The sequence below is a fragment of the Molossus molossus genome, unplaced genomic scaffold (genome assembly GCF_014108415.1).
Source record: "Molossus molossus isolate mMolMol1 unplaced genomic scaffold, mMolMol1.p scaffold_m16_p_6, whole genome shotgun sequence".
NCBI lineage: Eukaryota > Metazoa > Chordata > Mammalia > Chiroptera > Molossidae > Molossus > Molossus molossus.
In genome coordinates this window covers 17,663,369-17,690,815 of record NW_023425399.1, presented here as the reverse complement: position 1 = coordinate 17,690,815, position 27,447 = coordinate 17,663,369, and the positions used below count along the sequence as shown (strand labels likewise).

Here is a 27,447-nt window from a genome sequence, read left to right as displayed (position 1 = left end):
ATTATTCTCATCTGGGGAGAAAGCAAGGCACAGAGAGGAAGCATAACTTGGACATGGATTCACACTTGTGAGTGGTGAACTCTGAGCAGGAACCCGGTCCACCCAACTCCAGAGCCATGTGACTGACCACTGGATCGCACTGCCACACGTGCTACAGGCGACCAGATACAAGTGCTGTCCAAAGGATCGAGCCCAGCCCAGCCAAGGGCCCTGGGTACAGGGCAGTGGCCAGGCACAGCAGGACTCTGAGGGGACGAAGCCTGTGGCCATGCAGACCCAGCAAGCAGCCCAGGTTTGTCCAAGGGCGAGTCAAAAGCATCAATTATATCAAGTCCCAGCTCTGCCACTCGCTAGGTGTCACTGGGCAAGGCACTGCCAAATCTCTCTGAGCCTCAGTTTCCTCCTTATTGAAATGGGGTGAAATTAGTACTGGTTTCGTAGAATTGTTGTGAAAAAGTCAACGAGCCCTCTAGAGCTTCCTTTTTTTTTTATCTTCACCCAAGGACATTTTTCCATTTTTTGTTCAGATAGTGTGGGAGGGGGAGAGAGAGAGGGAGAGAAACATCCACGTGAAAGGGACACATCGAGTGGCTGCCTCCCACACGACCCAACCAGGGCCGGGGACAAACTGCAACCAAGGTATGTGCCCCTAGTGGGAATCGAACCCGGGTCTCTCTGGACCGCAGGCCGACGCTCTAACCACTGAGCCAAACCAGCCAGGGCACCTCTGGAGTTTTCAAAGGGCTTAGCAGCATGCCGGGCACAAAGAAAATGCAGATAAATGTTTGCTATTAGTGTTATTGTTGTTCATTATTTTTGTTATTATTATTCTATTTCACTTCTGCACCCCTTCTTCCCCAGGGGCTGCTGTGAGTAGACAGGTTGTTCTTTTTGAAGACAGAGGGACACACAAGATGGCTTTGGGGACCCCTCCCTCCCAAGGGTTCTTGAATCGCCCATCCCCCTCCTCAGCCCCCTCTCATCCCTCACAGTAGCTATAGTCTCTCTGAAGACAGTTTCCATTCTTGCACCCCAGGTGCCCTGGCGCCCTGCCTGTGGTCCCCACTGGCTGGATGCTGTTGCTATGGCAATAGCATTTTAAGAGCCTTCGGCCCCCCTCGGAGGTGACAGGCCTAGATGGAGACAGGCTGATCAGACGTCTCCTGCATTCTGAGACCTGTCTGGATGGAGGCAGGAGAGTGGGATGGAAGAACCAGAGCGGGCTCGGGCGGGACAGCAGTCCCCACTGTGCTGTCACAGAGCAAGCACCTGAGCAGTTGGTCACACACGCAAATTCCAGCCACCATGGCCCCAAGGGTCTGACTGTAGTTACCTGGGGTGGGACCCCCAGGAGCTGCCTGAGGTCGGCTCTGCTGCGGGTTCTGAGGCAGACAGGCCCCGGCCACACTTGACGACATCGCGAGTCTCTGATGGTTCCTGAAGTCATTTGGGGCACTGAGGTTTGTGTGGCTCTCTCTGAGGAGACAGCTCCCGAGAAACCCTGTTTGTCCTCCTGGGCCTGCTCCAGTGCTCCCCCCTCTCCTGCCACAGCCTCCTCTGTGGGAGGATGTGTGCCCCACCCTCTTCCCGCAGCCAGGAAAATTCCAGGGCTCGGCTGCCAGCAGGCCACGCTGGTCAGGCACCCGAGGCCGGGACTGGGCCACGCTCTCTCGGGACAATGACACTCGGGAAGGCGCTAGCAGGGCTTACTCTGGGCGGGGTGAGGCGTAAAGGCCTCTGTCATTGTCACCTGTCCGCTCTAACCACCTGCTGGAAGGGACATGGCTCCCCACCCTGGTCAGACCCCTACTGCCAGCAGAACCCGTGACTCTGGGCACCAGAGGCTCTGCCTCAAGACAAGTGAAGCCTGGGGCGGGAGGGGTGGTAGAGTCTGGGGGATGTGGTGGGGAGGGCAGAAGACAGAGAACGTCAGGGCGTTGAGGGTTCTCTCTGGAGCAAGGGCCAGGCTGTGGGGGTCCTTGAATGTGAGACGGATGGTGGTGAGTGAGACGAGAGCAGAGATGCAGCAGACACTCCCTCCCCCTCCCCGACACACTAACTGGCCTCCAGCAGGTGATTGATTCTCTTTGCCCAAGGCCAATGGCGCAATGAATAGCATGCAATGATTTGCTTGACAACACCCCCTTTATTTCCTCCCCGACTCACCTCTCTGCTCCTCCCCAGTAGTTCCTGGGATTACTGTCAAACACACGCGCACCTGGATTCTTGTCTTGGGGGGTGTTTTGGTGAGATCCTAAGACTGAAAGCCCCTCCCAAACCCCTCGAACATGGTTCTGCACGAGAGCAGTGATGCCTCTTGTGTCCCAAGGGGAAGCTGTGTGTCCCTGAGCTGCAGCTGGGCATGTGGCCCGCCTCAGGCTGAGACCTCTGGAAGGGTCCGTCCTGGGGTGAGGGAGCCACCCCACAGTCCCTGCACCCTGCCCTCCCGAGGGTGGGTCTGCCCAGAGCTCCCTGGTGCCGTTCTTGGCCCCTCGGCACAGGCCACACGCACAGAGTGCTCCGGACCGTCCTGAGGGGCTCGGTCTCTGCAGCTGGCCCAGCCCAGCATCCCCTGGAGCTAGAGGGAGGCAGGGGGGCTTGTCTGGGGTGAGTCCTCCAGAGACGTCCGTGAGTCTGTGCCCTCGGAGGAGGAGCTGCCCCCGGCGGGGTGAGGGGTCTGACTCTGCCTGGGAAAAGGCTGCCAGGAGAAGGTGGAGAGAAAGCGCTCGGGGGCGGCATCGGGGGGCTCGCGCGGGCCCGTGCCCTCATCGGCCGCCAGGGCCTGGCCAGTGTCCAGCGGCAGAGGGCCTGCCTGCAGGTTTCGGTGCCCCCGTCTCGGGGCCCGAGGAGGCCAACGGGACTTTGGTGACCGATCCAGGCCCAGGGAGTCCTGGAAGGGCAGGCCCTGCCTTCCCTTAGCAGTGACTTCTCCGTTCACACCCTGGCCCTCGGCAGCTGTCCCTCGTAGTTCCAGGGGTGCCAGCTGGGCAGTGGGCCCCAGTGGGCACGGACAGTGGGCCAATGCCTTCTTCAGGAGGGCCTGGATTTCCCCGTGCCTCACCCGGGCCTCCGCCCACAGGTCCTGGCCCAGGCCCTCCTGGCCCAGGGAGGCCGCCTGCAGCCCCATGGCCCTGAGCTTCTCAGCGGGGAACTCGGACGACAGGCGCTGCAGGTAGCGGTGGAGGCGGCGCTGGTCCCCGTGGCTGGCCTTTCGATCCTTGCCCAGCCGGAGCTGGGTCATCAGGTCCTGACAGTCCATGTGGAACCAGGTCATCTGGGAGACAGGAAGAGAGGGAGGTGGGTTCAGGCAAGAGAGGGACCACGGGGGCTCCGTGAGGACAGGATAGGCTTCTCCGCGCAGAGGGAGGACTCGAAGAGGAAGCATTGCTGGACTGCATTAATAATATGCCCCCAAATTGTTAGGGCCCCCTCAGGTGGCTGTGGTTTCCTTTGCTGATGGTGATGACTGTGGTTCCCGCTCTTCCCCAGGGTACACACCTGCCACCGGCAACCAGTCCCCAGCACCCCGGGGAACTCAGGCATGGCTGGTCTGACATACGTGTGGGCCAGCAAGGACAGAGGCCTCTCTAGGGCTCAGTTTCTCCTGTAAAATGGAAGATTGTACCAGATGATCATAAAAAGCTTCCTGAGCCCAGCTGGTGTGGCTCAGTCGTTGAGCGTTGACCCATGCGCCAAGAGGTCGCCAATTCGATTCCCGGTCAGGGCACATGCCCAGGTTGTGGGCCAAATCTCCAGTGGGGGGCATGCAGGAGGTGGCCAGTTGATGTTCTCTCTCATTGATGTTTCTATCTCTCTCTCCCTCTCCCTTCCTCTCTCTCTAAAGTCAATAAAGAAAAAAAATTTTTAAAGCTTTTTGAAAGCTAAATATTAGGATTCCTGGATTGCATTGCTCCCTTATGAGTGGTACTGAGAGAGGGGTCTGGCTGATGCTTGTCGAGCTCCGCCTGTCCACCAGGCTCTGTGTGTCTCCGTCTGAACGCACTCAGCTGTACAAACAGCCCATTTAACAGAGGACGAAACTGAGGCTCAGAGACATGAAATCACTTGCCCAGGTCACATTGCCAGTCAGGGAGGAGCTGGGATTTGAACTCAGGGAGTAGCTTCTAAACATCCCCTTGTGCAGGAGAAACTGGCCTAGGCAGGGCCAGGCCCTTGCTGTCATCAGCGAGACCATCAGCCCACCTGGGCCCAGCGGCCCCCTCACTCCAGCCCCTCTGCCCCACTTAGGACTCTGCCTGTCCCCACTTCACCCACAAAATGTCTGCAGGCTGCACAGGGGCCAGACCATTCCCAGCAGCTCGTGAAAAACATCATCTTTCTCTCCATTAATTTAGAAGCCGACAGCGAGCTGTTAGGCTGTGGGGATTGGAGAACCATTTTCTCCGAGGAAACCATCTTTCCGTGGATTAAGGGAACTTGTCTTTAGATAAATGGCTTCATATTCGCAGAAGCGCACGCAGCTCATGGCTGGGAAAGGGCTCCATAAATCTCCGTTAGTGGCACAATCGTGTTATTATTATTTAGTGCCAACGCTGCTGCACGCATGCTCTCCGCCCAGGGCCGGGCCCGGCACTGGGCTGGGCCGTCTGTCTGTCTGCAGTCTGTCTGTCTAGGACTTCCTCTTCCCGGCTGAGCTGGACAGAGATGGATAACATTGCAGGAATCATCTTGACCAAACCCTTGTTGTGCGGGTTAAAATTCAGGGCCAGAGAGGGGGCTTGGCCAGGTCAGACAGCGAGAGAGGCCACAGGGGGACTTCAGGTCAGGGCTGGATCTCCTCTACGACTTCTAGTCCTGGGTCCGACTCCACGCTTCACACACATCCACAGCCTTCCTCCCTCCGGCCACCTGGCTAGGCTGCCCGTGTCCACCACGCCCCTCTGGGTGCTGGCCCTGCACCGGGCACGGTGAACTGACCCAGTTGCTGCCTCGGGAGCTCACCTCACAGGTGACAGAGAAGAGACGAGCAGTTGATGAGGCAACAGGATAATTTCATGAAGCAGTAAGCACAGGGTGATGAGAGAGGGGGCAGGTGCTAGGTGGTCAGGAAGGGTCTCCGTGAGCAGGGGACATGTGAGCTAAGCACAGAAGAAAGAGACACGAGAAGCCAGCCGGTCGACGGGAAGAGCATTCCCAGGTGAGGGAACAGCAAAGGCAAAACCTCAGAGCCGGAGCAAGTTCGGTTTCCCCAGGGAAGGCCAACGGGGCTGACACCAAGCAAGGGAGAAGCTTCCTGATCTCCTTAACCCAGGAGGCATTATCGTTATTAATGATAATAATATTGGTGGTAAAAATCATAATTCCAAATTTGAGCAAAGCTCCGGGTGGGTGAGGAGGTTCCTGACATTGAATCTAATTCTCTCGGCGATGTAATTCCACCCGGCAAGGCTGGCACGAGAGCCGGCTGATCCGAGTGAGAGTCTCAGCTCTGCCACTTCCAAGCTGTGTGACCCTGGGTGGGTGCTTTGACCTCTCAGTGCTTCCTCGGCACAAAACGGGCACGATAACCGTACCTGCCTCAGGGGTTGGTGTGACAATAAAATGATGTGTAAAATGACTGGAACCGCCCTGGCTGATTTGGCTCAGTGGTTAGAGTGTCAGCCTGCGGTCCCGAGAGACCTGGGTTCGATTCCCGCTAAGGGCATGTACCTCGGTTGCAGTTTGTCCCTGGCCCTGGTTGGTCGTGCGGGTGGCAGCCACTCGATGTGTCCCTTTCACATCGATGTTTCTCTCTCTCTCTCTCTTTCTCTTCCTCTCTCTCCCTCCCACTCTATCTGAACAAAAAATGGAAAAATGTCCTCAGGAGAGGATTAAAAAAAAAAAAAAAGATTTAGAATGACTGGAACCAGGATACGTAATAAGAACTACGGAAACATCGTTATCATCATCGTTATCATCATCGTCATCATCATCATCATCATCATCATCCTCATCGATGAGGAGCTGAGGCCCAGAGTAGAGAGACCGTCTCTGAGGTCACACAGCCCACACAGGCATAAGCTGCCTCGCTCTCTGACTTGGGTACAGTTCGGAGTGAGGGATCCCTTCGCGGTCACAGCCCACATCTGTGTCCCTTGCCTGCTGCCCCAGGGAGACAGAGAGTGGCCTGTCCTCCCAGCGCCTCTGGCATCACTGACCGGAGTCCTTCCCACAGCCCTCTGAAGGTCCTGTGTTCTCTGTCCCCTGTATGGCGGGCTGGCCCGACAGCTGGGGGCGGGCTCAGGCTCTTCTCACGCTCTGTCCTCAGCGGTGAGGGGCAGCTGAGGGCACTGGGCCCGGGCCAGAGATGTGGGTTCTTGTCCCAAGCTGGGTCACAGCTGCACCCCTGTCCCCCTAGGCCTCAGTTTCCCCATCAGAAAGTGAAGGGTTTAGGAGAGATTTAGGAGGGATGGGGGCTCTTAAGTCAAATCCTGCTTGACCATTGGCCCTCTGTGGGGGCCTTGAGCCAGGCACTTTCCTCTTTGGCCTCAGTTTCCTCATCTGTAAAATGGAAACAATGTTAGCACCCCTCCCTCATAATGATGTGGTGCGAATTCAATCGGGTAAGCCTTGTGGAGCACTTAATAGGAGGCTGTGGTGTGGGAACAGTCAACACGCGAGCCACCCTCATAATCATCATCTAAACTTCATTGTGGTGGTGCTGCTTGGACATGGCCCACTGGCTGTCATTCCCCGCCTTTGGGGAAGAGCACAGGGCATGCTAAAAGGCATGGGCACATCGATGTTCACATTCCAGCTCTTCTTTTCTCCAGCTATGTGGCCTTGGCCAAGGCCCTTTCCCTCCTTGGGCCTCAGTTTCCTCATCTGTAAAATGGGCTGATCAACCTTGCCAAACTGAGTTGCCGAGAGATGATAGAGGTAAAGTAATAGATTTCCTCTTGCCTCCCACCCCAACACTCTGTGCTGGCTCTCCACCCCCCACCCCACCACAGTAGCTCTCCTCTGCCCTCCTGACCAAACTCTGGGTTCCTAGCTAGGACTGAGGCCTCTGTTCTGAGCAGGCCACCTCGGCCAACTGTCCGTCCCTCTTCCACTCGCACCGTCTGTGTCGGCATGGGAAAGAGCACTATAATGGTGCCACGGGCTTGCTCTGTGACCTTGGCTACGTGACAGCCCTTCTCTGATGCTGTTTCTCCAAATCTGCAACAGAGGAGTGAGGCAAGACCAAAGTCGCCTACAGGGACCTATGTGTGAAGAGAGAGTCTATGGTTTTGATTGGATTCTCAGAAATCTCTAGACTCCTGCCCCCAATCCCAACGTTTAAGAAGCAGGTGAGCCCTGGCCGGTTTTGCTCAGTGGTTAGAGCGTCGGCCTGCGGTTCGGTTCCCGCTAAGGGCACGTACTTCGGTTGCAGTTTGTCCCCGGCCCTGGTTGGTCGTGCGGGTGGCAGCCACTCGATGTGTCCCTTCACATCGATGTTTCTCTCTCTCTCTCCTTCCTCTCTCTCCCTCCCACTCTATCTGTACAAAAAATGGAAAAGTATCCTCGGGTGAGGATAAAAAAAAAAAAGAAGCAGGTGAGCCCTGGCCGGTTTGGCTCAGCGGTTAGAGCACTGGCCTGTGGTCCAGAGAGACCCGGGTTCGGTTCCTGCTAAGGGCACGTACCTCGGTTGCAGTTTGTCCCCAGCCCTGGTTAGGTCGTGTGGGTGGAGGCCACTCGATGTGTACCTTTCACGTCGATGTCTCTCTCTCTCTCTCTCTCTCTCTCTCTCTCTCTCTCTCTCTCCCTCCCACTCTATCTGAATAAAAAAAAGAAGAAGAAGAAGAAGAAGAAGAAGAAGAAGCAGGTGATCTCTGAGGGTGGCTGGGAGGGTGCCTCATGTAGTGAGTCAAGCTGGGGTCAGAGATCAGCCGGACCTCTGATCTAATTTACCAGGGTGACTTAACCTCTCAAACTGTGCTTCCCTTCTGGAAAATGGAGGTACTGGGCCATGGAATGGATGGTGCAGAGCCGAGTGCGTGTCTGGGCTGCTCCCGGCCTCCCAGCTGCAGGGTGGTCGGTGCAGATGGGCCACCAGGCTCACCTTCTTGCAGAAGTGGTATAGCTGGAGCAGCGTCTCCAGGTCTGTGCGTTGCCGCTCGGCAGCCATGTAGAAGTGGGTCAGCTTAGCCTGGAAGGTCCGCTGAGTGGCGGCGAAGGCTGCCAGCTCCGGGATCTCTGTTCCTTCTGCCTCGATGGCCCCTCCAGCAACAGCTCCCAGCTGGGCCGCCTGCTTGGACAGTTCCAGGCCTTGTCGGTACTGGGCCTGAGTAGGGAGAGGAAGGACAGTCACTCAGCTCCTGCCTTAGCTGAAGCCTCCCCAGAGTCAGGAACCTCCCACTGCCCCTCTGCTGAGTTATGGGACTTCCTGAGCCTCAGTTTCCTCATCTGTACAATGGGGACCTGGCCCTTTGCCGAGGGTTTACTTTGCCTAGCTGGGCTCTGCTTAGTGTCATCTTCTTCTAGAAAACTTCCCTGACCCCAAAGTCTTTGTGCCCCCACAGTTTTCCCTTTCTCTGTTTGTTCCCCGTCCCCACCCCCCACTGTCCTGGGAGTTCCCAGAGGGATTCTGAGATGAGTCATCTTTGGACGTGGTGGTCCCTGAAGGCTTCCTGGAGGAGAGAGCACCTAAACTGAACCTGCTATGATCCCAGGGCTCCTCACTGCCTTTGGAAGTTTTCTTGCCCTTGCCCACTCCACACCTTCGTCCTAGGCTGCTGCCCCCTGCTGCCCCTCCAGCTGCCCCGCTCCTGCTCCCCAGCTTTAGGAACGCACTGCAGCCTGAAGGAAGAAGTCCTCAAATTTGACGTGAGCTTTCTCCACGGTCTCCAAGCTTCCGTCCTTGGGGGTCAGCGCTTGCAGACACCGGCTTCCTTCCTGCTCCATCCAGTTGCTGATCTGGCACAGGGGAGGGTGGTTGAGACATGAGGGGCGCATGTCCTCACACCAGAGCCAGTGCCTGGCTGGGGCAGAGCCTGGAGCACAAGCCCCCCTTTCACCTGGCGAATGGCCGCTTCCAGGCGGCCCATGCGGATGCGGAGCTCTAGCCTCCCCAGGAGGTGATTCGATGTGGTGACCAGGACATGCAGCTGCTCGTCCATGAGGCTATAGAGGGCAGCAGCTTCAGCCAGATGGCTCCTGAAAGGCAGAGGAGGGTGAGAAAATTCCCAGGATGCACCCCTCCCTAGTATGTATAGCCCCCCCGCCAACAACTCCCAGTGATTTTGTGGACCTCACCTGGGTATTCTAGCTGCCTATGTACTGTGTGACCCTGGGCAGGTCCCTAAACCTCTCTGGGCCTCAGCATTGGTCTTTCATGAGACTGGGAAGACCAGCAGACACAGCAGGAAACCAAATGACCCTCCCTTTACCTAGGAGGGTATGAACTGAGCTGGACAGATCTGGGTTCAAATCCCAGCCCTGCTGCCTTCTGGCCATGGGAACTTGTGCACATTTCTCAACCTTCTGTGCCTATTTCTTCACCTCTCAGAAGTGGAGGTAACAGAACCCACTTCACAGCCCGCTTGCTAAATGATCTAACGCCTTGGCTCTCAACAAGGTTACACGTTAAAACTCACCCTGGGAGGTTTAAACATCTCCATGTCCCAGTCCACCCCAGACCAGCTGAATCCAGTCTGAGCGCAGCCCGGACACCAGTGTTTCCTAAATCTCCTCGGGAGGTCCCGGGGTGCATCCAGGGCTGAGAACCAGCCCGCAGGCGTACAAAACACCCAACGCAGGCTCCGCACAGTGTTTGCTGGCTCTGATTTCCATTGCAGTGCTAGTGAGTAGCTGCAACACCCGCTGACCGGGCCTCCACTTGACAGATGGCAAAACTGAGGGCCAGAGGGAGGAGCTGACTCTCAAGCATGGCAGTCTGAATTGGAGCCCAGTCCACGGCTTTTTCTGAACATGCTTTTTTAAATGGTCAAAGCCAGCAGGTCATAAAGGAAGGACTGTGGACAGGATCCGGGGTGGTAAGACTTGGGTAAGGAGAGGAATCTCGAGGTATTCCTGACACCCCGCAAATCCTGTCCACCCCCCTCTGCCCTAATGGGGTCTTCCTTCAGAAGGAAGAAGAGAAAGAGATGGAATGAAAGGAAGCCTGCTTGCTGGGAGGGAACCTTGCTCTGGGCCTCCTCATCTGACTGCCACCCCCGGCCACGGGTCACTGCCCTTTCAGGTGAGGGTCCCACTTCGCGAGGGGAAGGAAAATGCCAGCTTGCCTGGCAGTGGGAGGGAGAAAGGGGCCACAGGCGGGAACTGCAGGGACCGATCTGCAGGAAAAAAACGCGCATAGTGGCTCACATGGGACCACAGCGCCCCCTGGTGGAGCTGCCAGCGGCCAACGGCCTGTAGGGACGGACCTCTGGTTGACAAGAGCCTGGCAGTCAGCCAGTGAGATGGGGACATTCTGGGAATCAGCCCCACCAGGCCACATGAGGGGCAGGGAGACAATTCCACACCTGGTACCAGGGCCTGCTGCTGCCCACTGCTCATATAAGCATGACTCTGCCTGTGGGCACAGATCAGGGTGGTGTGTTCAAGTTTCTAGACCAAGTTGCCTGGCTTCAAGTCCTGGCCCCACTACAACCCAGATGTGTGACCCTGGCCAAGTCACCTAACCTCTCTCTGAGCCTCAGGCTCCACTGTAAAATGAGGACACTACTGGGATCCACCTCGTGGGTGGGAATTAAAGAGGTTACTATCTATAAAGCCTTTACAACAATGCTGTGCTCATACTAAGTCCTGTCTAGGTGTCGGTCAAATAAACATGTTGTCCCTGGAAGCTGATACAAACTTTGTAACTGTGTGTTCTAGCAGAAATAAAATATTTCCAATTACTGACTGGCTTAATTATTGATTTTCCCCTACCCTCACCCCAAAATTTAAGAAAATCGGTACTCTCCAGGAATATTTATTATTTATTCTGTGGCTCAGAGACCCCTCCCACACCGTGAGGTTCTCCTGGCCAGGCTCAGCTCAGTATCTGGTCAGAGACAGTGGTTGGTCTGTGAGCATGACCAGAAACAGGCTGGGCTGACCGCCAGTGCCCACCCCAGTCTGAAGATGACCGGGGCTGAAGGAGGGCAGCAGAGACGGGACAGGACATGGGCCCTGCGAACATCCCCATCCTGGGCATCGGCAAGGCCACCCCATGTGTCCCCAGCTCCCAACTCCCATCCAGGAAACAGGGTGGGGTGGGAGAGGGAAAGACTGGGTGTCCGTACCTGACGTCTGGGTTGAAGTCCAGCCTGCTGGCCTCCTGCTGCAGCCTGGCCAGGGTGGCTCCACCTTCCCGCTGGAGGCCCAGAAGATCTGGGTCCCTCAGCACGGCCTCCATCAGCTCCTTGGACTTGTTCAGACACCTGGAGGCCTCCTGCCAGTGTAAGGGAGGTGGCCTGAGAAGCGATCCCTGCTCTCCCTCTACAACCTTCCAGGCTCTCACACCCTGATCATGCCCGACTCTCCCAGTTTGGCATTCCAGGTTTTACAGAAGGTCTCTCCTTTCTATCTCTAAAACATCTCCCCAGGCCATTCCTCTCAACCACGGCCATCTCACCGGTCCCAGTGCCATCATCTCGCTGGCACACCCATCCCAGCCTCCTCACTGGTCTACCTGCTACACTCTGGCTCCCTCTGCAGTCTGTTCTCCACACGGCTGCTGGAAGGATATCAAAGTGCAAATCCAAGCAGCACTGTCTAAAACTCTCCAGTGTTGCCAGGCACGTGTGGCTCAGTGGTCGAGCATCAACCCATACACCAAGAGGTTGCCAGTTTGATTCCTGGTCAGGGCACATGCCCAGGTTGTGGGCCAAACCCCCAGTGGGGGGCGTGCAGGAGGTGGCTAATTGATGTTCTCTCTCATGGATATTTCTCTCTCTCTCCTTCTCCCTTCCCCTCTCTCTAAAATCAATAAAGAGGAAGGGAAAAAAAACTTGCCAGTGTGGCCCTGGCCAGTGTTGCTCAATGGTTAGAGCACTGAGGCCCATGCACCGAAGGGTTGGGGGTTCGATTCCCAGTCAAGAGGATGTACCTGGGTTGCAGGTTTGAACCTCGGCCCCAGTCAGGACACGTATGGGAGGCAACGGATCTATGTGTTTCTTTCACATCAATGTTTCTCTCTTTTTCTCTCTTCCATTCTCTCCAAGAATTAGTAGAAAAAATATCCTCAGGTGAGGATTAACTACATAAATAAATAAAACTCTCCAGTGGCTTCCCTGCCCACTTACAGGAAATCCCCACCCAATCCTTGATACAGCCCCCGCTGGATCCAGAAGACCTTCTAGTTTTCTCCTCCCTCCTTCCCCCTCCCCCTTCTGCTCCACGCTGGCCTCCAAGCTATTCCTGAGCACACCAAGCATCATCCCGCCGCGGGGCCTTTGCACACACGTGCCCTCCACCTGGAGCCCCGTCCCCCTCATATTCCCATGCAGGCTCCTTCTCATCCTTCAGGCCTGAGTTTAAACACCATCTCTTCAGGGAGGCCCTCCCTCCTTCTTGTCTTTCTCAATCTTACTTTCAAAGCACTGGGCCCGGGTTGTTACTACATGTCCATTTCTTTGTTCGCTTTTTAGCAACTACCTCTGCCATTGTACCGTGAACTGCATGCAGGCGGGGACGAGTCGGCTTGCCCCGGGCTGGGTCTCCGGTGCACACAATGAGTAGCCAATGCATAGTAGTCAAATGAATAAATGAAAAACATGATCCTGGCCACCCTGGCTGTCCCCTTTACTGAGTCCTTGGTCTGTGAAATGTGGGGTATGCCCCTGGCTCACCTGTGCCCCTCCAGGAGGGTCACCCTTCTCAAACTCCTTGATGGACGCCTGTAGCAGGGAGGACGCCTGGCGGAGGTCGGCAAGGAAAGGGTCCGACTTCTGCAGGACAGAAGGCCAGAGTGGGGTGTCAGCCTGGGCCAGTGCGGAGGGCACCTCCCCCACCCAGGGGGACGCAGCAGGGGCATTAGTGGTGGCCCTGAAACTTCGGCTGCTTCAGAATCAGCTGGAAAGCTGGTTATGTCCCTGCTGCTGAGCCCCACTCCCCTGTTTCTGACTTAGTTCCTCTGGGGTGGGGCCTGAGGATGTAAATTTGTAACAAGTTCCCAGGTGATGCTGACACTGCTGGTCCAGGGACCACACTCTGAGAACCAACCACTGGAGCTGGGAATGAGAGGGAGAAGATAGACAGGCCAGCGGGGATACCTTGGGGGAGGGGAGGGAGAGGGGGGTGAGGTGGGGGAGGGGAGACATCCTCTGTTACGTCCCACTTCAGCCCAGCTCCACCACTCACTCGCTGTGAGGCCTTGGGCAAGTTACTGAACCTCTCTGTGCTTAGCTTCTTCCTCTGAAATAGGATCACAGTAGTTCCTGCCTTACAGGCTGGTGTGAGGATCAAACAGTGTCATGTCTTCATCTTCCCAGTTTTATATTCTGGGTCTATAGGTGGTAAGATTTCACTTAAAGGGAAGGTTTTTTTTGTTTGTTTGTTTTGTTTCTTTTAATCCTCACCGGAAAACATTTTTGCATTTATCTTGAGATAGAGTAAGAGGGAGAGAAGGAGGAAGTGAGAGAGAAACATCGATGTGAGAGAGACGTATCAAGTGGTTGCCACCCACAGGACCCCAGCCGGGGCCAGGGACAAACTGCAACTGAGGTACGTGCCCTCAGCGGGAACCAAACCCCGGACTCTCTGGACCGCAGGCCGACGCTCTAACCGCTGAGCCAAACCGGCCAGGGCTAAAGGGAAGGTTTCAAAACAAAACGTAGTTCTAAAGTCACTCGATTAATTGGAGAAGGGAACTGGGGCCCAGAGGCCAAGGAGGAAAGGAGATTTTTCAGTACCCTTTTGTACCACTTGAATTTGGAACATACTGCCTATTTTTAAACAGGTACGATTTTAAAAAGAGGAGGATCACGTGGTAGACTGTTAGCATTTACCAGTGGTTCTCAGTGGGGGTACTTTTGCCCCCTAGGGGACATTGCCAGTGTCTGGAAACATTTTGGTTGTCATGGACAGAGTGGGCAGAGACCAAAAAGGAAGTTATTCGGCCCCAGATGTGATTAGTGCTGAGGGGAGCAGCCCTGGTCTAGAGAAAGCCTGGGCGGGCACTGATGGGCACGGTTTTGGGGCAGGGTAGGCTGGCAGTCTGGGGACTGTTGTTTGAGCCCCCATCCTGTGTGTTCTTGTGTGTTACCTTGGACGTGAAATGTCCCTTGGAGAGTTGGGGTGAGGAGGGATTGAGCTCACACAGGAAAGGAACCCAGCATTGGCAGTATCCTCATTTTCTCCCTCTGACAGGAGGGAACACGTCTGCCTCCCCCACCGCACCCCGAGCTCCTGAGTTTGTGGGTACAGAGCTGTTTATTTTCAGTGAACACAGACATAACTTGTAGCACATGCCAGACACTCTTCTAAGCGCTTTACCCCCATTAACTCAATTACTGCTCACGACAGCCCCTGAGGAGGGACTAGGATCACCCTCACCATTTTATAGATGAGGAAAAGGGCTCAGAGAAGGTATGTAACTTACCCAAGGTCACACAGCAGAGCTGGGATTGGAACCCAGGCAGTCGGGCCCCAGAGCCCGAGCTCTCAATCACTGCACTCTGCACCTTCATTTTAAATGTTTGCTGAGTGACTAGTTTTGAACCTGACAGTGTGGGTGGGTCCACGGGGCAGGAGACTGACGGGAGGAAGAAGGCGGGGCTAAAGGCTGCGGCGGTAGACACCTGGAAGAATTGCACCCACTCGCTGTGGCTGTAGGGGAAGGAGCCTTCCAGGGCTGCGGGCAGCTGGCTGGGGTCCACGTGGTGGCCGAGGGCCTTTAAGGAGGTCAGCACCTCTACCTGCAGACGAAAGGAGTGTCAGGAGGACCCAGTGTGGGGACAGACATCTGAGCCAGTCCTGTCCAGATCCCAGCCCCGGCACCACTCCACCTCCAGGCGCGAGTCTGCCCCTGGCTTTAAGAGCTGCTTTCTGGGCAATGGATCTTCTCTGCGAATTCTGAAACATCAAAATTCAGAACCAGACCCTGGATGAAGAATAGCACAGAAACAGCGCTCACACGGCACTGGCCCGGCCTGTGCCCAAGGCCGACATGGTTCATCAGTCACTGAACTCGCTCCCTCTGAGCTGGGCTCTCGCCCGGCCCGGCCCTCCAGGTAATCACACACATCAGCTGGAGCTGGCTCTTGTCATATCACTTCTGTTTCCCTTGTACCATTCTCTGGTGACCCACCAAGATTCTGTCCCTCCTTGAGGCTGTGGAGAAAGGTCACCAAAGCCCAACAGTATCCCCTAAGTGTGGGACTGGGCAGGTTTGTTGTTTGGGAAACCCACTAGTTATCCCTGGCACTCAAAGTTGGGTCCATGGACCAGCAGCATCAGCATGACCGAGGAGCATGTTAGAAATGCAGAGTCCCGGGCCCCAACTAGAACTACTCCATTGGAACTTGCCCTTTGACAAGCTCCCCAAGTGATTCGTAAGCACGTTAGCTTGAAAAGCATACCTCTAGCTCACAGTGTGCCTCGTCACTAACCAGGAGTAAGGAGTCATTTCCCGAAGCAGGGCAGAGCACCGGATGCCCGCACTTACGACTACGGTACGTGGCACTAATTAAAGGGCGCTGCCAGGCTCTGCAACGTCCCACATCAACTCTGCATCTGAGCGGGAGATGCTGAGAAACTAGGGAGAGAAATACAGGAAGATCAGGGGAGAAGGCACCTCTGCCTCCAGTTTGCTGTGTGGCCTTGGGCCTCAGTTTCCTCATCTGAAAAGAAAGGGGAGGGGGTGGCTAGATGAAGGGTTTTGAACAGGTTTCGTGCCGTGTGCAGCTCTCGATCACGCAGTGATCAACGCCCGCCAGGTGTTGCTAGAATCGCCAGAGAGAAACAATTCTATGACGGGGGCAGGGCCGCAGAGCTGTAGCACCCGGGCCTTGCATGTATTGACCTGCACTGCATTGTTTCAGGGCCTCGCCTGGCTCAGGACTTCCGCAGTTCTTCAGCTCAGCTCAGTGCAAACTCAGAAACTCCTCTCTTCCCGGGCTGACGCTGCCCCTCACCTGGACGTCAGGTAATGTCTCCAGCAGAAGGGCGGTCTCCTTCTCCCCCAGGAAGAGTATGGTATGGATGGAGCCTGGGTCCTGAGCCTGTGAGAAAGAAGCATGTCCGAGCTGCTCTGCCCAGGCCTTCGCTGAGCCACTGCGCCTCCCCACTAAGGTGCAAGCAAACAGGCCACAGGCCTGGGGAGGGGAGGCGGGCTGCCCGAGGCTGGGACCCCTGTGTGGCAGGTATGGAGGGTGAGTCATTGGACCTCAAGAGAACAGCAGGTCCAACCTGTGTCGCAAACTTTCTATGTGACCCGTCCCTCTGGACCTCAGTTTCCCCATCTATACAGCAAGGAGGAGGAGATCAGACCCTGAGGTAAGCATAAGCCAAACTTCCGTTTACTCTGCTGCCCATACCAACTAGTTAGGAATCTCTTCCCTCCCCCATTCTCAGTTCATGAGGTTCATGTGACCTAAGTCTAAGCCAATCAGGGTGTTGCATTCCCCTGGTCCCAGAGATTGGTTGATGGATTAGACACCTGAGCTAATCAGGGTTAAGGAGAGACAAAGAAACTTTTGCTGGGATTTCTGGAATATAAAGAAATTTTTGCTGGGACTTCACTTTTTCCTATTGGACTTGAATGAGAGACCAGGTGAAGTTAGCGCTTCTGGGAGCCAAATGGCCACCAAGAAGGGGGCCTGGCTGAGAAGGGTACTCTCCCAGGAGAACAGGGCCAGAAATGGAGAGAGAAGAACCAGATCTTGATGATGATAGTTGAGTCCCTGAATCAAGCCATACTTGAAGTTGGATTTAATGCCTGGACTGTAGAGTCACATGAACCAATGAACGGCCTTCCTCTTCAAGCCTGTTGGGGTTGGGGTTTCTGCAAATAGGAGTGCCTGCCTGGGGGCCCGGACCCAGCTCTGAGGCCCCTGGGCTGCATGAAGATCAGAAGGCCCCTGGTGCTCCCAAGACTTGCTAGGCTGATGCTGTCCACCTCCCACTCACCTGGGTGGCCTTCAAGGCACTGACCAGACCAGGGTGTAGAGGCTGCTTCCTGGCATCAATCACCACTGCCAGACCCTTGGTTTTATCTTCTGGCCTGTGGGTGACAAACAGAAATGGCAATCTTGCTGGATAAACCAGGCCCTCTAGGGGGAAGGAACTAGTGGAAGGCTAGGAAAACTGGCTGCCAGACACCTTGATTAATTGGTGGACTCTTCATCCTGCAAGACCAAAATCCAATGCCCCTCCCTCCAGGAAGGCCTCCATGATTCTTCTCCAGAGCCCATGGCTCCCTCTTCAATGCTCCCACGTTCCTCACACAGCCCTCTCTTCCATCCTAATAATCATAGACTATAAGCACTATCCCAGTTGCAGTGGGTGTCACCCAGCATTTACCCACCCCTTTCGCATGAGCAGAACGCTCATTTTGGTCTAGAATCCAATTTCCTCTGTGTAACCATGCCCTCCTCCCCACCCACAAAGACTAGTTTCTGATTGGTTGAGGCCAACAGTAGGATCTAATTCCTCTGGCCAATGATTGGTTTAGATAGAGGTCATGTGACATTTCTGGCCAATAAGACATGAGGGTAAGTTTTCTGGGGGACTTCTGGGAAAGAAGTCTCTCCTTGACAAAGTTCTTACAAAGGGCTATAAGGCAGAGACCTAGAATGATAAATTTCCTTACCAGATAAGACGTTTTGAATTGGGATTTGTTACTTGCAGCCAGAACACCCTAACTGGTTCACATTGTACTTTTCAGTGATCACCTTGGATTTCCCAAACTGGCTCGTTGTCAGAACTTGTTAAAATACTGATCCCTCACCCCCAGGCCCACCCTATCCCCCCAGACATCTGGCTGTAAGAGGCAGAGCCAGGGAGTCTGTGGGCTCCCAAGTGCTGGTGTCCATTCTGATGATCAGGGAGGTGGGGAAAATACACCCACTGCCTTCAAGCCCTACAAGGAGCCAGCTCACAGACAGAAGAAGAGGTGGCCAGCATGGGGTAGAGCTGTGGCACTGCCGTGGTGCCTGGTCACCTGGGCAAGTTGTGGCGTTTCCCTGGGCGTCCAAGCCCATGTGTAACTGAGGGTAATGCTGGTTCCGGCCTCACGGGACTGTGGTGAGCGTGGATGAATTCAGCCCTGTAAAGCACTTAGTGACTGTGCAGAGTATGAGGGATAGCAGTGTCCCATTATCACCATCCTCCAAGGGGAAACTGAGGCACCGAGCGGCGAGGTGGCAGTGAGAAGAGGCTCTCGGGGTGACACCAGGTCTCTCACTACATGTCCCCTGCTGGCTGCCTCTGGCTACGCCCCTGCTGGGAGAGCAGTTTGTTTCCACACCTGCCTCAGCCCAGCACCTGCAGGCCTCGAGGGCTCAGGACCCAATGTGAGGAGTGTCCAGGTGCCTAGAGCGGCCCAGCATGAAGCCAGGCCCAGAGCAGATGCCCAGCAACGTTGGTTCAAAGCAGGAGAGAAAGCAAGCCCAGCACACAGGGGCTGAGTACACCGCCTTCCACAGTTCACACTGCAGCTCCCCTCCACCCCTTGTGACCGCACTCGGTCCTCAGAGCCACTTGATCGTCCCGTTTTTTTCAGGTGAGTCTCAGAGAGGGAAGGCTACTGCCCTAAGGTCACACAGCAAGTTGGTGGTATTCCAGGGTTTTGTGCACCACGCTGGCCACTTCTCAGCACTGAAAAAGGGGTCCCATCTCCCTGTGAGGTCAGAAAAGCCACTTCACCTCAGACGAAAAGTCTCAGTGCCAGCTGGTGGCAGTGCTGCCTCCCATGGGGTGGAGTCCATGGAGCAGGTTCCTTCCGTCCCTCTTCCTCCTACCCCTAGCAGCAGAACCTCTAGGTTGGGTTGGGGTCTGTAGCCATAGCCCTGAGCAAACAGCACGTTTGAGGCCATCTGACTGTGGCTGGGACTCAGAGGAATGGTACCTCTTCCCTAGCCAGTCCAACATGAAGTCTGAATGGTGGGGTGGAGGGGTGGGGTTCAAAATCAGCCTGGGTCACTCATCATTCATTCACTCATTCTTTCGCTCTCCATTTGTTCAACAAATATTTATAACTCAGATGTCAGCTCTCAATTGTCACCTCCTCCGGGAAGCCTTCCCCGATGTTCCGATTGGAATCAGTCCACTCATCCTTCTCACTCTACAACCCTGGCTCTCCAAGGGTGGTCTGCAGCCCAGCGGCAGCAGGATCACCAGAAAACGTATTAGACATGCACATCCTCGGGCCCCACCCCAGGCTTAGTGAAGCGGAAACTCGGGGGGGGGGGGGTGTCTCAGCGATCTGTTTTAACAGCCCTTCAGCTGACTCTGATGCAAACTCAAGTTGGAAAACCACTGACCTACAACAGCCCTCCGTGCCCTTCACCACACTAACACTCCTGAGAGTTGCTCGCCCATGGTTAGGTTTTTGCATATTGTCCGTCTCCCCTACCAGCCTGGGATCTCCATGGCGAGGGCTGGGTGTGTCCTACTTTGTCTCCAGCACATGGCTGAGGACTAGCTCTGGGATCAGATGATTAGTCAGAAGGATATGGTGTCTCTCCACTCGGTGCCTTGTCCTGGGCCCTGGGCTGAGAGGTTGGAGGGATGGAGTGGCCAGACAGCCCAGCCTCTTACCTGGGGACTGTGCACAGGTAGGAAAGCAGCTTGGTGACCTCCGAGGCTGTGCACCACGGTGCCTCCCAGGCCCCCTGGGTGGTCGGCACCAGAAGCAGGGGCCGCCCCTCTCTGTCCCGACCACCTGGAGGAGAGAGAACATGTGCACAGTGAGAACTTGGGTGCAACCCTCTCCACCTCCTCCGTGGCCTCCAGGCCTTTGCCCACACTGGTCCCTCGGCCTGAAATGCTCTTTCTCCTCCCCACCCCGTTAACTTCAAACTCTTAGTCATCCTTCAAAACCCAGCTCAAAAGCCACTTCCTCAGAAAAGTCATCCCTGAATTCCTCCCTCTGTCCTGGGGACCCTGAAGGTGAAGCTAGTGACACGAGCTTTGGGGTCGCACAGACATCTGTCCTCCCACAGCCCCCGTATGACCCCGTGGTCATAAGATTTTTTACTTTGAGTTGTAATAAGTTTTTTGACACTGAGCTGAATTTTCTCCACCTCTACAATACAGACTCCCTGAGAGCAGAAAACGCCAGACTTGCTCCCTGCTGAATCCTCAGTGCTAAGCTCGGGGCCTGGCACACAGCAGATGTTCAGTAAACATTAACTGAACAGCAATGATAATGCCCTCTGTGTTGGATGCTGTTAACGTGCCACCCAGAACCCTTCCTCAGACCAGATCACCCATCCCCCGCGGCCATAAGTATTGGCTGTAGATGGCTCACAGGTGCCTGCTTCTCTGGAGAACTGCCCTCAACTGAACTGGACCACGGCTCACCCTGCATCCCAGCCCAGGAGCAGCCTGGGTTGATGAGCAACAGACGCAGGCACCACAGCCAGTGTCCTGCACCTTAAGATGAAACTAGCTCTGTGGGGTTGGGTCACATCCTTGCTTAGCCCCTGCCCCACCCTGACCTGCTGTCCTCAATCCCCTTCCCCTGAGAGTGACCTTCAATAAAATAAATCATGTTCCCAAGAATCCCTGTCTCTGGCTCAGCTTCTAGGGAACCTGACCTACGACACCCACCTTGCCCGCCTCGCCCGAAGTAGAATGGATGTATATATGTATGAATGCTTGGATAGGTAAATGGATAGACGGATGGATGGACGGATGGATAGGTGGATGGATGAATAGATGTTCAATGGGTATATGGGTGGGTGGGTAGGTGGATAAATGGATGAATGGATGGATGGATAGATGGATAAATGGATGGATGGATGGATGGATGGATCTTTGGATGGATACCTAAAACTTGCTTTTATACAGGTTCAGGAAAAGGTAGGCTTACAGTTGTGAGTACATGAAACACAGAGTCTATTCTTATATTATTCACTAATTATTGTATTATTTTCTATATGAACAACTGTACACCTACTTTTGCCCCACCCTGTATAATCCAACTTCTTCACTGGAAAGATGAGAGACTTGAGTCCCAGCAGGGCTTGGTCCAGAACACAGACCTCCAGAACTTTCCCTGCCTTCCCCCACACCCACCAGCATCTGAGGACCCTTAGGGACCTCTCCCCTCCCTCCCACCACCTCCACCTGCCCCTCTGGTCCCAAGGACCTGGCAGGCATGCTATCCCGGAGTGGAGGACCTCCACACTCAGAGCCCTGATCCTGGGCTCCGGCCCTGGCGGCTCCTCATCCACAGCGGGGCCTCTTTCTGGAGGGTCTGTAGAAGCTTCTGGGAAATCAGCCTCTTCTCCAGTCAGTGGGCCTGAGTCAGCAGCTGGGCCAGATGTTTTGGTCTGAGTCGTTCCAGCTGGGGAAAAGCAGCAACAAAGGAAAAGGTGATGGGCAGAAGGTGGATTTTTCAGGAGTGGCTTGGGGGGCGGGGGGAGCTTCTGACTAATAATAATAGCAGCTTAAAACTACTGATCTACTGTGTGCCCGGCATTGTGCAAAGCTCCTTCCTTCTGGCATTTCTGAACCTCAAAACGACTCTGGGAGATAGGTGAGACCCCCACTGCTCAGAGAGGGAGACCTGAACTTTGAGAGTTAAGTTCTTGACCAAGGTCACCCGCCAGTGTGTGGTGCAACTGGGGTCTGGCCTCCAGCCATTATAACACAGTCACAACACCTTGCTCAGTTCCAGAACCAAAAGACTTCAAGCCTCTTGACATGTCGCCCTGTGCTCTGAACTGCTGAGACTGAGCAGCCCAGGTGGGTGTCCGTCCCTGACAGCCTGCTCCACTGTGTCACGTGATCCCGTCCAAGAACAGCTCCCCGGTCCAGCTAAGAGAGGGGGCATCTTACCTTTCCCCAAGCACTTGGCTCGGTTGGGTTTGGGAGAGTAGAGTGAACACAAGATCTTCCAAGGCCTGTCATGCTGGAGTGAGGCTTTCTCCAGGGGCACGGGGGCTTGCCTCTGCCCCTTTAAGAAGGAGAATTTGAGCCCAAGACTGGGCGATCTGGAAGAGGAGGTGTTTTGACCCGGGCCAATCATGGGCTTGGGAAACCTGCCGTTTCCCTGTTTGGTCCTCTCTCCCATCTTGGTGTCAAGGGCTGGAGCAGCAGGAGGAGAAGCTGGGCACAGCCGGGGAGAGGACGTTTGTTTGGGTCCAGGCCTGAGTTGGACCATCTTCTTGGGGTTTCCCAGAAGTGCCTGGGTCTTGGAGGCAGCTGTCTCTTCTGAGACATCCGTCCTGAGGCCAGGTGCACAGTGTAGCGGGTCCTCGAGGACATGGAGGTAGGGCTCCGGGGGCTGGCGTTCTGAGTTGCGGGAGGGGGCTTTATGGTTGACTTTTCTCCTCATATCCAAAATGCAAGTCTCCTTCTCCACGCTTGTTGGCTTTTCACAAGCACACTTTTCCAAATGAGGTCCCTGACTGGCCCCTGGGAGAGGCAGCGTCCTTTGAGAGAAAGGAACTTTAGTTTCAGATAGGTCCTCCGGTGCCCCAGCAGGGCGCCCGTGGGATGTGTCCACCTCCCTACTCAGAGTCTTTCCTCTGCTCTCTTGGGAAAAGCCCAGGAGAGCCACGTAATCTCCCTCTACACACTGGCTGGCCACATCGTCCATGCTGAAGGCCACCTCCCCTGGCCTGGCTTGCTCCACCTTGATGAGTCCTGGGTACTTAATCCCATAGGCCCTGCCCTTAGCCGCCAAGCTCTGGCCAAGAAACACCTGGCTCCCTAAGGACCTGGCCTGGTGTAGCTCTTTAGGGCCACTCAAATCGAGTGCTTCTAATTGAAGGGAACCCCAGGCCGGGGAGGGGACAGCCACTGCTTGGGGTTTGTCTTCCACAAACTCTGGGCTGGCTATCTTGGTCCAGGGCACAGGAGCAATGCCCTCTTCTGAAGCTACCAGGCAGTTGTGCAGGGGACTTCCCTCAAAGTCACTGTTGAAGGCCTCCAGCCACTCTTGGGTGAAAAGTATTGGGTAGGATGACACCGGAACAGGTTTTGTGTCCACTGTGCGGAGGTCCAAGGAGAGGCACTTGATCATGATGCAGACGGACTGCTCCTCCTGGGGCTCCACTTGAAGGTAGAAGTCACCCTGGCGCAACAAGAGGGGATTGAGGGGGGCCAGGTGGAGCACAACCTTGTCCTGCAGGCATAGCGGCCAGCCCTGGTGCAGAAAGAGGCAGTGTGTGTAGGGGGCCTGCAGAGAGAAGGGGAGGACGTCAGAGAGTCTGACCCTGAAAACCCCGCCTGGGAGGTCTGCTCCCGTCCCTCTCCGAGCAGGAGTCCTGAACAGGCCGGGGGCTAAGATAAAGCAAGAGAGGCGCCTAGGATGTAGCATCTAAGGAGGCCCCGCTGTCAGGGTCCCGCAAGTCGCACAGCTCTGAGGGTGAGTGCCTCCGAAATGCTGCACCTCGGGTGCCTCTTGCCTCACCCCTAAACATACTTGCCGGCCTCCTGGCCCAAGGGAGGGAAGTTTGAGTTCCAGCCACTAGTTAGCACCTTTCCCAGCAGGATCGTCCTACTGAGTCATGCTCCCTTCTCCCCATCTCCCCAGACTCCTCTTGACCCTGCTCAAGCCTGAGCCCCCCACTTTAGGGAGACTTGAGTTCCAAGGTCTGAATTGCAAATGTATGCAAATTACTTAACTTCTTTGAGTCTCATGTTTCTAATCTGCAAGTAGGAATAGTGATACATATTTGGATTATTCTGCTGGTATGAGAAATAAGGGCAATGATATATATATATATATAACTTGTCATAACACCTAGCATATAATAGGCATACATTCAATAAATATTAATTCCCTCTCCCAATTTTTTTTCTTTTATTGATTTTAGAGAGAGAGTAAGGGAGAGGAAGAGAGAGATAGAAATATCAATGAACCCGACCGGTGTGGCTCAGGGGTTGAGTGTCGACCCATGCACCAAGAGGTCACTGGTTCGATTCCCGGTCAGGGCACATGCCCAGGTTGTGGGCCAGATCCCCAGTGGGGGGCGTGCAGGAGATGGCTAGTCAATGTTCTCTCTCATGGATGTTTCTTTTTAAAAAAAATTTTTTTTCCTTATTGATTTTAGAGAGAGAAGAAGGGAGAGGTAGAGATAGAAACATTGATGAGAGAGAACATCAACTGGCCACCTCCTGCATGCCCCCCACTGGGGATCAGGCCCACAACCTGGGCATGTGCCCTGACCGGGAATCGAACCAGCGACCTCTTGGTGCATGGGTCGATGCTCAACCATTGAGCCACACCGGCTGGACTAATTTTCTTTCCCTTTGACAACATTTATTCTATGGAAAATTGTGGGAATTTTCACTTCAAAAAATAAAGAGGTCATTTACTGCTTTTATACCATTCTCTAATTTCTAAGTAAAGAAATTACAAAGTGAAGTAGAAACTACACTGAGTGAAGGTCAGGAACTCTGACCCTGCCTCTAACTTGATTGATGACCTTGAAAAAGTCATTCCACTATTCTGGAACTGAATGTTTATTATGTATTTATTTATTTGTGTATTAATTGTTTATTTGCCATTAGTGGTAACACCATGGCAAGTGAGGCAAAACTTAAAAACATTCTTTAAATAGTACATGCCAACCTGGCTGGTGTGGCTCAGTGGTTGAACATTGACTGATGCAGCAAGAGGTCACCAATTCAACTCCCGGTCAGGGCACATGCCCAGGTTATGGGCCAAATCCCCAGTGGGGGGCATGTAGGAGGTGGCCAATCGGTGGTCTTTCATTGATGTTTCTCTCTCTCTCTCTTCTCCCTTCCTCTCTTTCTCAAATCAATTTTTAACAAGGAAAAACATTTTAAACAGTACATGCCAGCAAATTGTCTATATAGGTAAACACAATGAGTCTCCTGGAGCAGGCCGGGACTCACTGATCTGGCTTAGCTGAGCCTCCTTAGTGGGCTGTGCAGAACCAGTGTTCAACAGTGACACCAGGTGGCCACAACAGAAACAACACTCCACCAGACTGACAACAGGTTATTCTCTTCCTGGCTTTTGGTAGAGTCTGATTCCTGTAGATTGAGTAAATCCTGGATAATCTTATATAATTTGGATGTGTATGTGTGAGACACTGAACTTCCTGCTAATTAAGCAGATGTTTCCTGAAATTATTAATTGGGGAAAATAATAAGATTTGACCACAACTTGATAAACTAATTCATAGCACTTATACTGTAGATCTGGCTATTGAGCCTGGACATGAACCTGGAGCTCCTATGGCCCTGAAGCCAGACTATTAATTCTATGCTACTACCCACTGCTCTGAGGTGACACAAATTCCCCTATAATTACAATTAAATTAAAAATAAAGAAATTGGAAAGTGGTAACTCTTGTCCCTGGGAGAAATGGGGAAGAGGGTGGTGCAAATGGAGTTTCAATGGCCACATTAAGGAAGTGGGTGGTTGTATAGCTTGTCAGAGAGAAGAAATAAGGTTGGGAAAGAATGTGCGTGAAACTAAGCAAAGTGGATCTGTGGACTTGGCTGCAAATGTTTCAATGAGTCTTCCTTTTTCTATAGTAACAATGAAAGTGTACGGAGCTATTTCCACGTGCCAAGCACTGTGTTAAGCATGTTAAATGGATGATCTCAGTTTTCTTCCAGTTCCTTCCATCTCTAATTCAGGCTCCTAAGCCTGGACTTTTTAGCTGCCACTGTCAATTCCTTTCTATCGCGGAGATGATGCACATGGTCATCATCCTTACGTTTTACTCCCAAAGTGCCATGTCACTGACAGGCATCAGCAACTCAGGAAAGGCTGGTGGAGCCTAAAACCCTGTGATTCTTGAGGCAGGGTAGCAGGGGGGTGGGTATTATAACGTCATGGCAGGACACAGCTGGCAACCTTATGAAGGGTGTGGGCAAGTTCCAGCAGTGGGCATCTGAGGGTTTAGTCTCCAAAGACCTCTCTTTACCCTTTTATTAAGACAGTCTCCACCCTCTGACCATAGAGGTAGTCATATGCCCCACGGTTGGCCAATCCTTGTACCCCATTCCTCTGGCTGCTATGATTGGTCCAGGGATGGAAATAGGACCCAAGCCTGGCTAATCAGGATCCTTCCTTGCAATTTTTCTATCTGCAGCTGCTGGAAAAGAGTTCACTTTCCTCTCCAGGGTAAGATTTGATCCCAGAGCTGTCCTGGGCTCCAGCCTTGTGGGAACATCTAGCCTATAGGAATGATGTTGGCAAGCGAGGAGAAGCAGAAACAGAGACAAGGGAATTGATCAAAGATCCATGTGGGTCTGAGGCCAGATCACCCTGTCCCCATCTGAGTAAGGACCTGCCATTTGCAGTCAGAGAGTCCTGCCTAAAACAGGTACTTTCTGTTTTGTCTCAGGAGATGCCTCCCTGAGATCTGGGTTTGAAGGGGTCTAGGAAGAAAGGCCTCAAGGGCTCCAGGGAAGGTCTGGAACATTCTCTGCAATTTCCACTAAAGCTGCCCCACTTCAGCCAGGCAGCCTGGTGATGCCCACAATGCCAGCCGCAGCACAGGCTCCTGGGGCCGGGAAGCCACCCGAGTGGCCTTTATCCAGACCTTCCTCCCTGTTAGTCAAAGAGCAGACGAGATGGGCTCCTACATGTCAGAGAGCAAAGGGCCGGGCGGCCTTCCTGCTCCACTTGGAGGGCATCCCTCCGACTTACACAGGCTGCTTCGCGTACTTGCTCACACAGGCGCTTGGCAGGGATCAGGAAATCCAGGAGGAAGCTCAGCCCATCCCCCCGGAAGTCAGAATCTAGGAGGTGGAACACCTGCCCCAGGACAATGGGCGCCGTGGCCTCAAAAGGAGGATAGAGGCCTGCCAGGGCATTCTGGATGGCTGTGTCCAGGGATGGGGGGTCCTGTGGGGAGAGGAGAAGAGGATGAAAAGTGACAGCAGTAATTACAAGGGTAGTGGCCACTTCCCATGACCTTCCAGGCTCCATATGACTGGAGTCCCTCCTAACTCTCTGACCTCCTGTCCTGCTTCCTTCACTCACCTCCTCCAACCACATGGGCTTTCTTTCCTGTTCCTCCAACACACTGGGGACAATGCCACCTCAGGGCCTTTGCACTGGCCTAAAATATTTCCCTCAAGACATCCCCATTCCCTCACTTCCTGCAGGTCTTTGTTCAAATGTCATTCTCTGGTCCAAGGTGCAATGAAGGAAGGCATCCAGGTCAGAGCCAGAGGTAAAGGGGAGATCAGCATCCCCAAATCCTACCACCTGGATGACCCACAGACCTGCATTTTGAAGCTGAGCTACGAGTGAAGCCAAGCCTAGATCAGACAAACCCCAGTCAGCATGCAAGTGCCTGAGTGCTAATACGCGGTGGCTGTCTTTTGCCATTGAGTTTTGGGGTGGTTTGTTAC

The 27,447-nt window shown here is 54.2% G+C and overlaps 1 protein-coding gene across 1 annotated transcript; it reads right to left on the bottom strand.

Moving 5' to 3' along the window:
* Positions 1-2,578: 2,578 nt before the first annotated feature.
* Positions 2,579-27,088, bottom strand: KIAA1755 (KIAA1755 ortholog). The gene is made up of 14 exons (XM_036244692.1): positions 27,074-27,088; positions 26,738-26,935; positions 21,937-23,281; positions 21,245-21,442; positions 19,690-19,813; positions 17,059-17,152; positions 16,065-16,151; positions 14,730-14,846; positions 12,780-12,878; positions 11,232-11,380; positions 9,000-9,138; positions 8,776-8,898; positions 8,045-8,266; positions 2,579-3,274 (listed from the first exon to the last, which is right to left on the bottom strand). Exons 1-14 carry the CDS (start codon positions 27,086-27,088, stop codon positions 2,579-2,581), a joined length of 3,606 nt encoding a protein of 1,201 aa, XP_036100585.1.
* Positions 27,089-27,447: the final 359 nt, after the last annotated feature.

Bases quoted from the DNA above. Each gene is read 5' to 3' on its own strand.
- KIAA1755 (XM_036244692.1), bottom strand. The intron at 14,847-16,064 runs GTGAGGGGCAGC...TTTCGTCTGCAG, and splicing joins AGACATTACCTGACGTCCAG to GTAGAGGTGCTGACCTCCTT. The intron at 8,267-8,775 runs GTGCGTTCCTAA...CTCCCTACTCAG, and splicing joins ACTTCTTCCTTCAGGCTGCA to GCCCAGTACCGACAAGGCCT.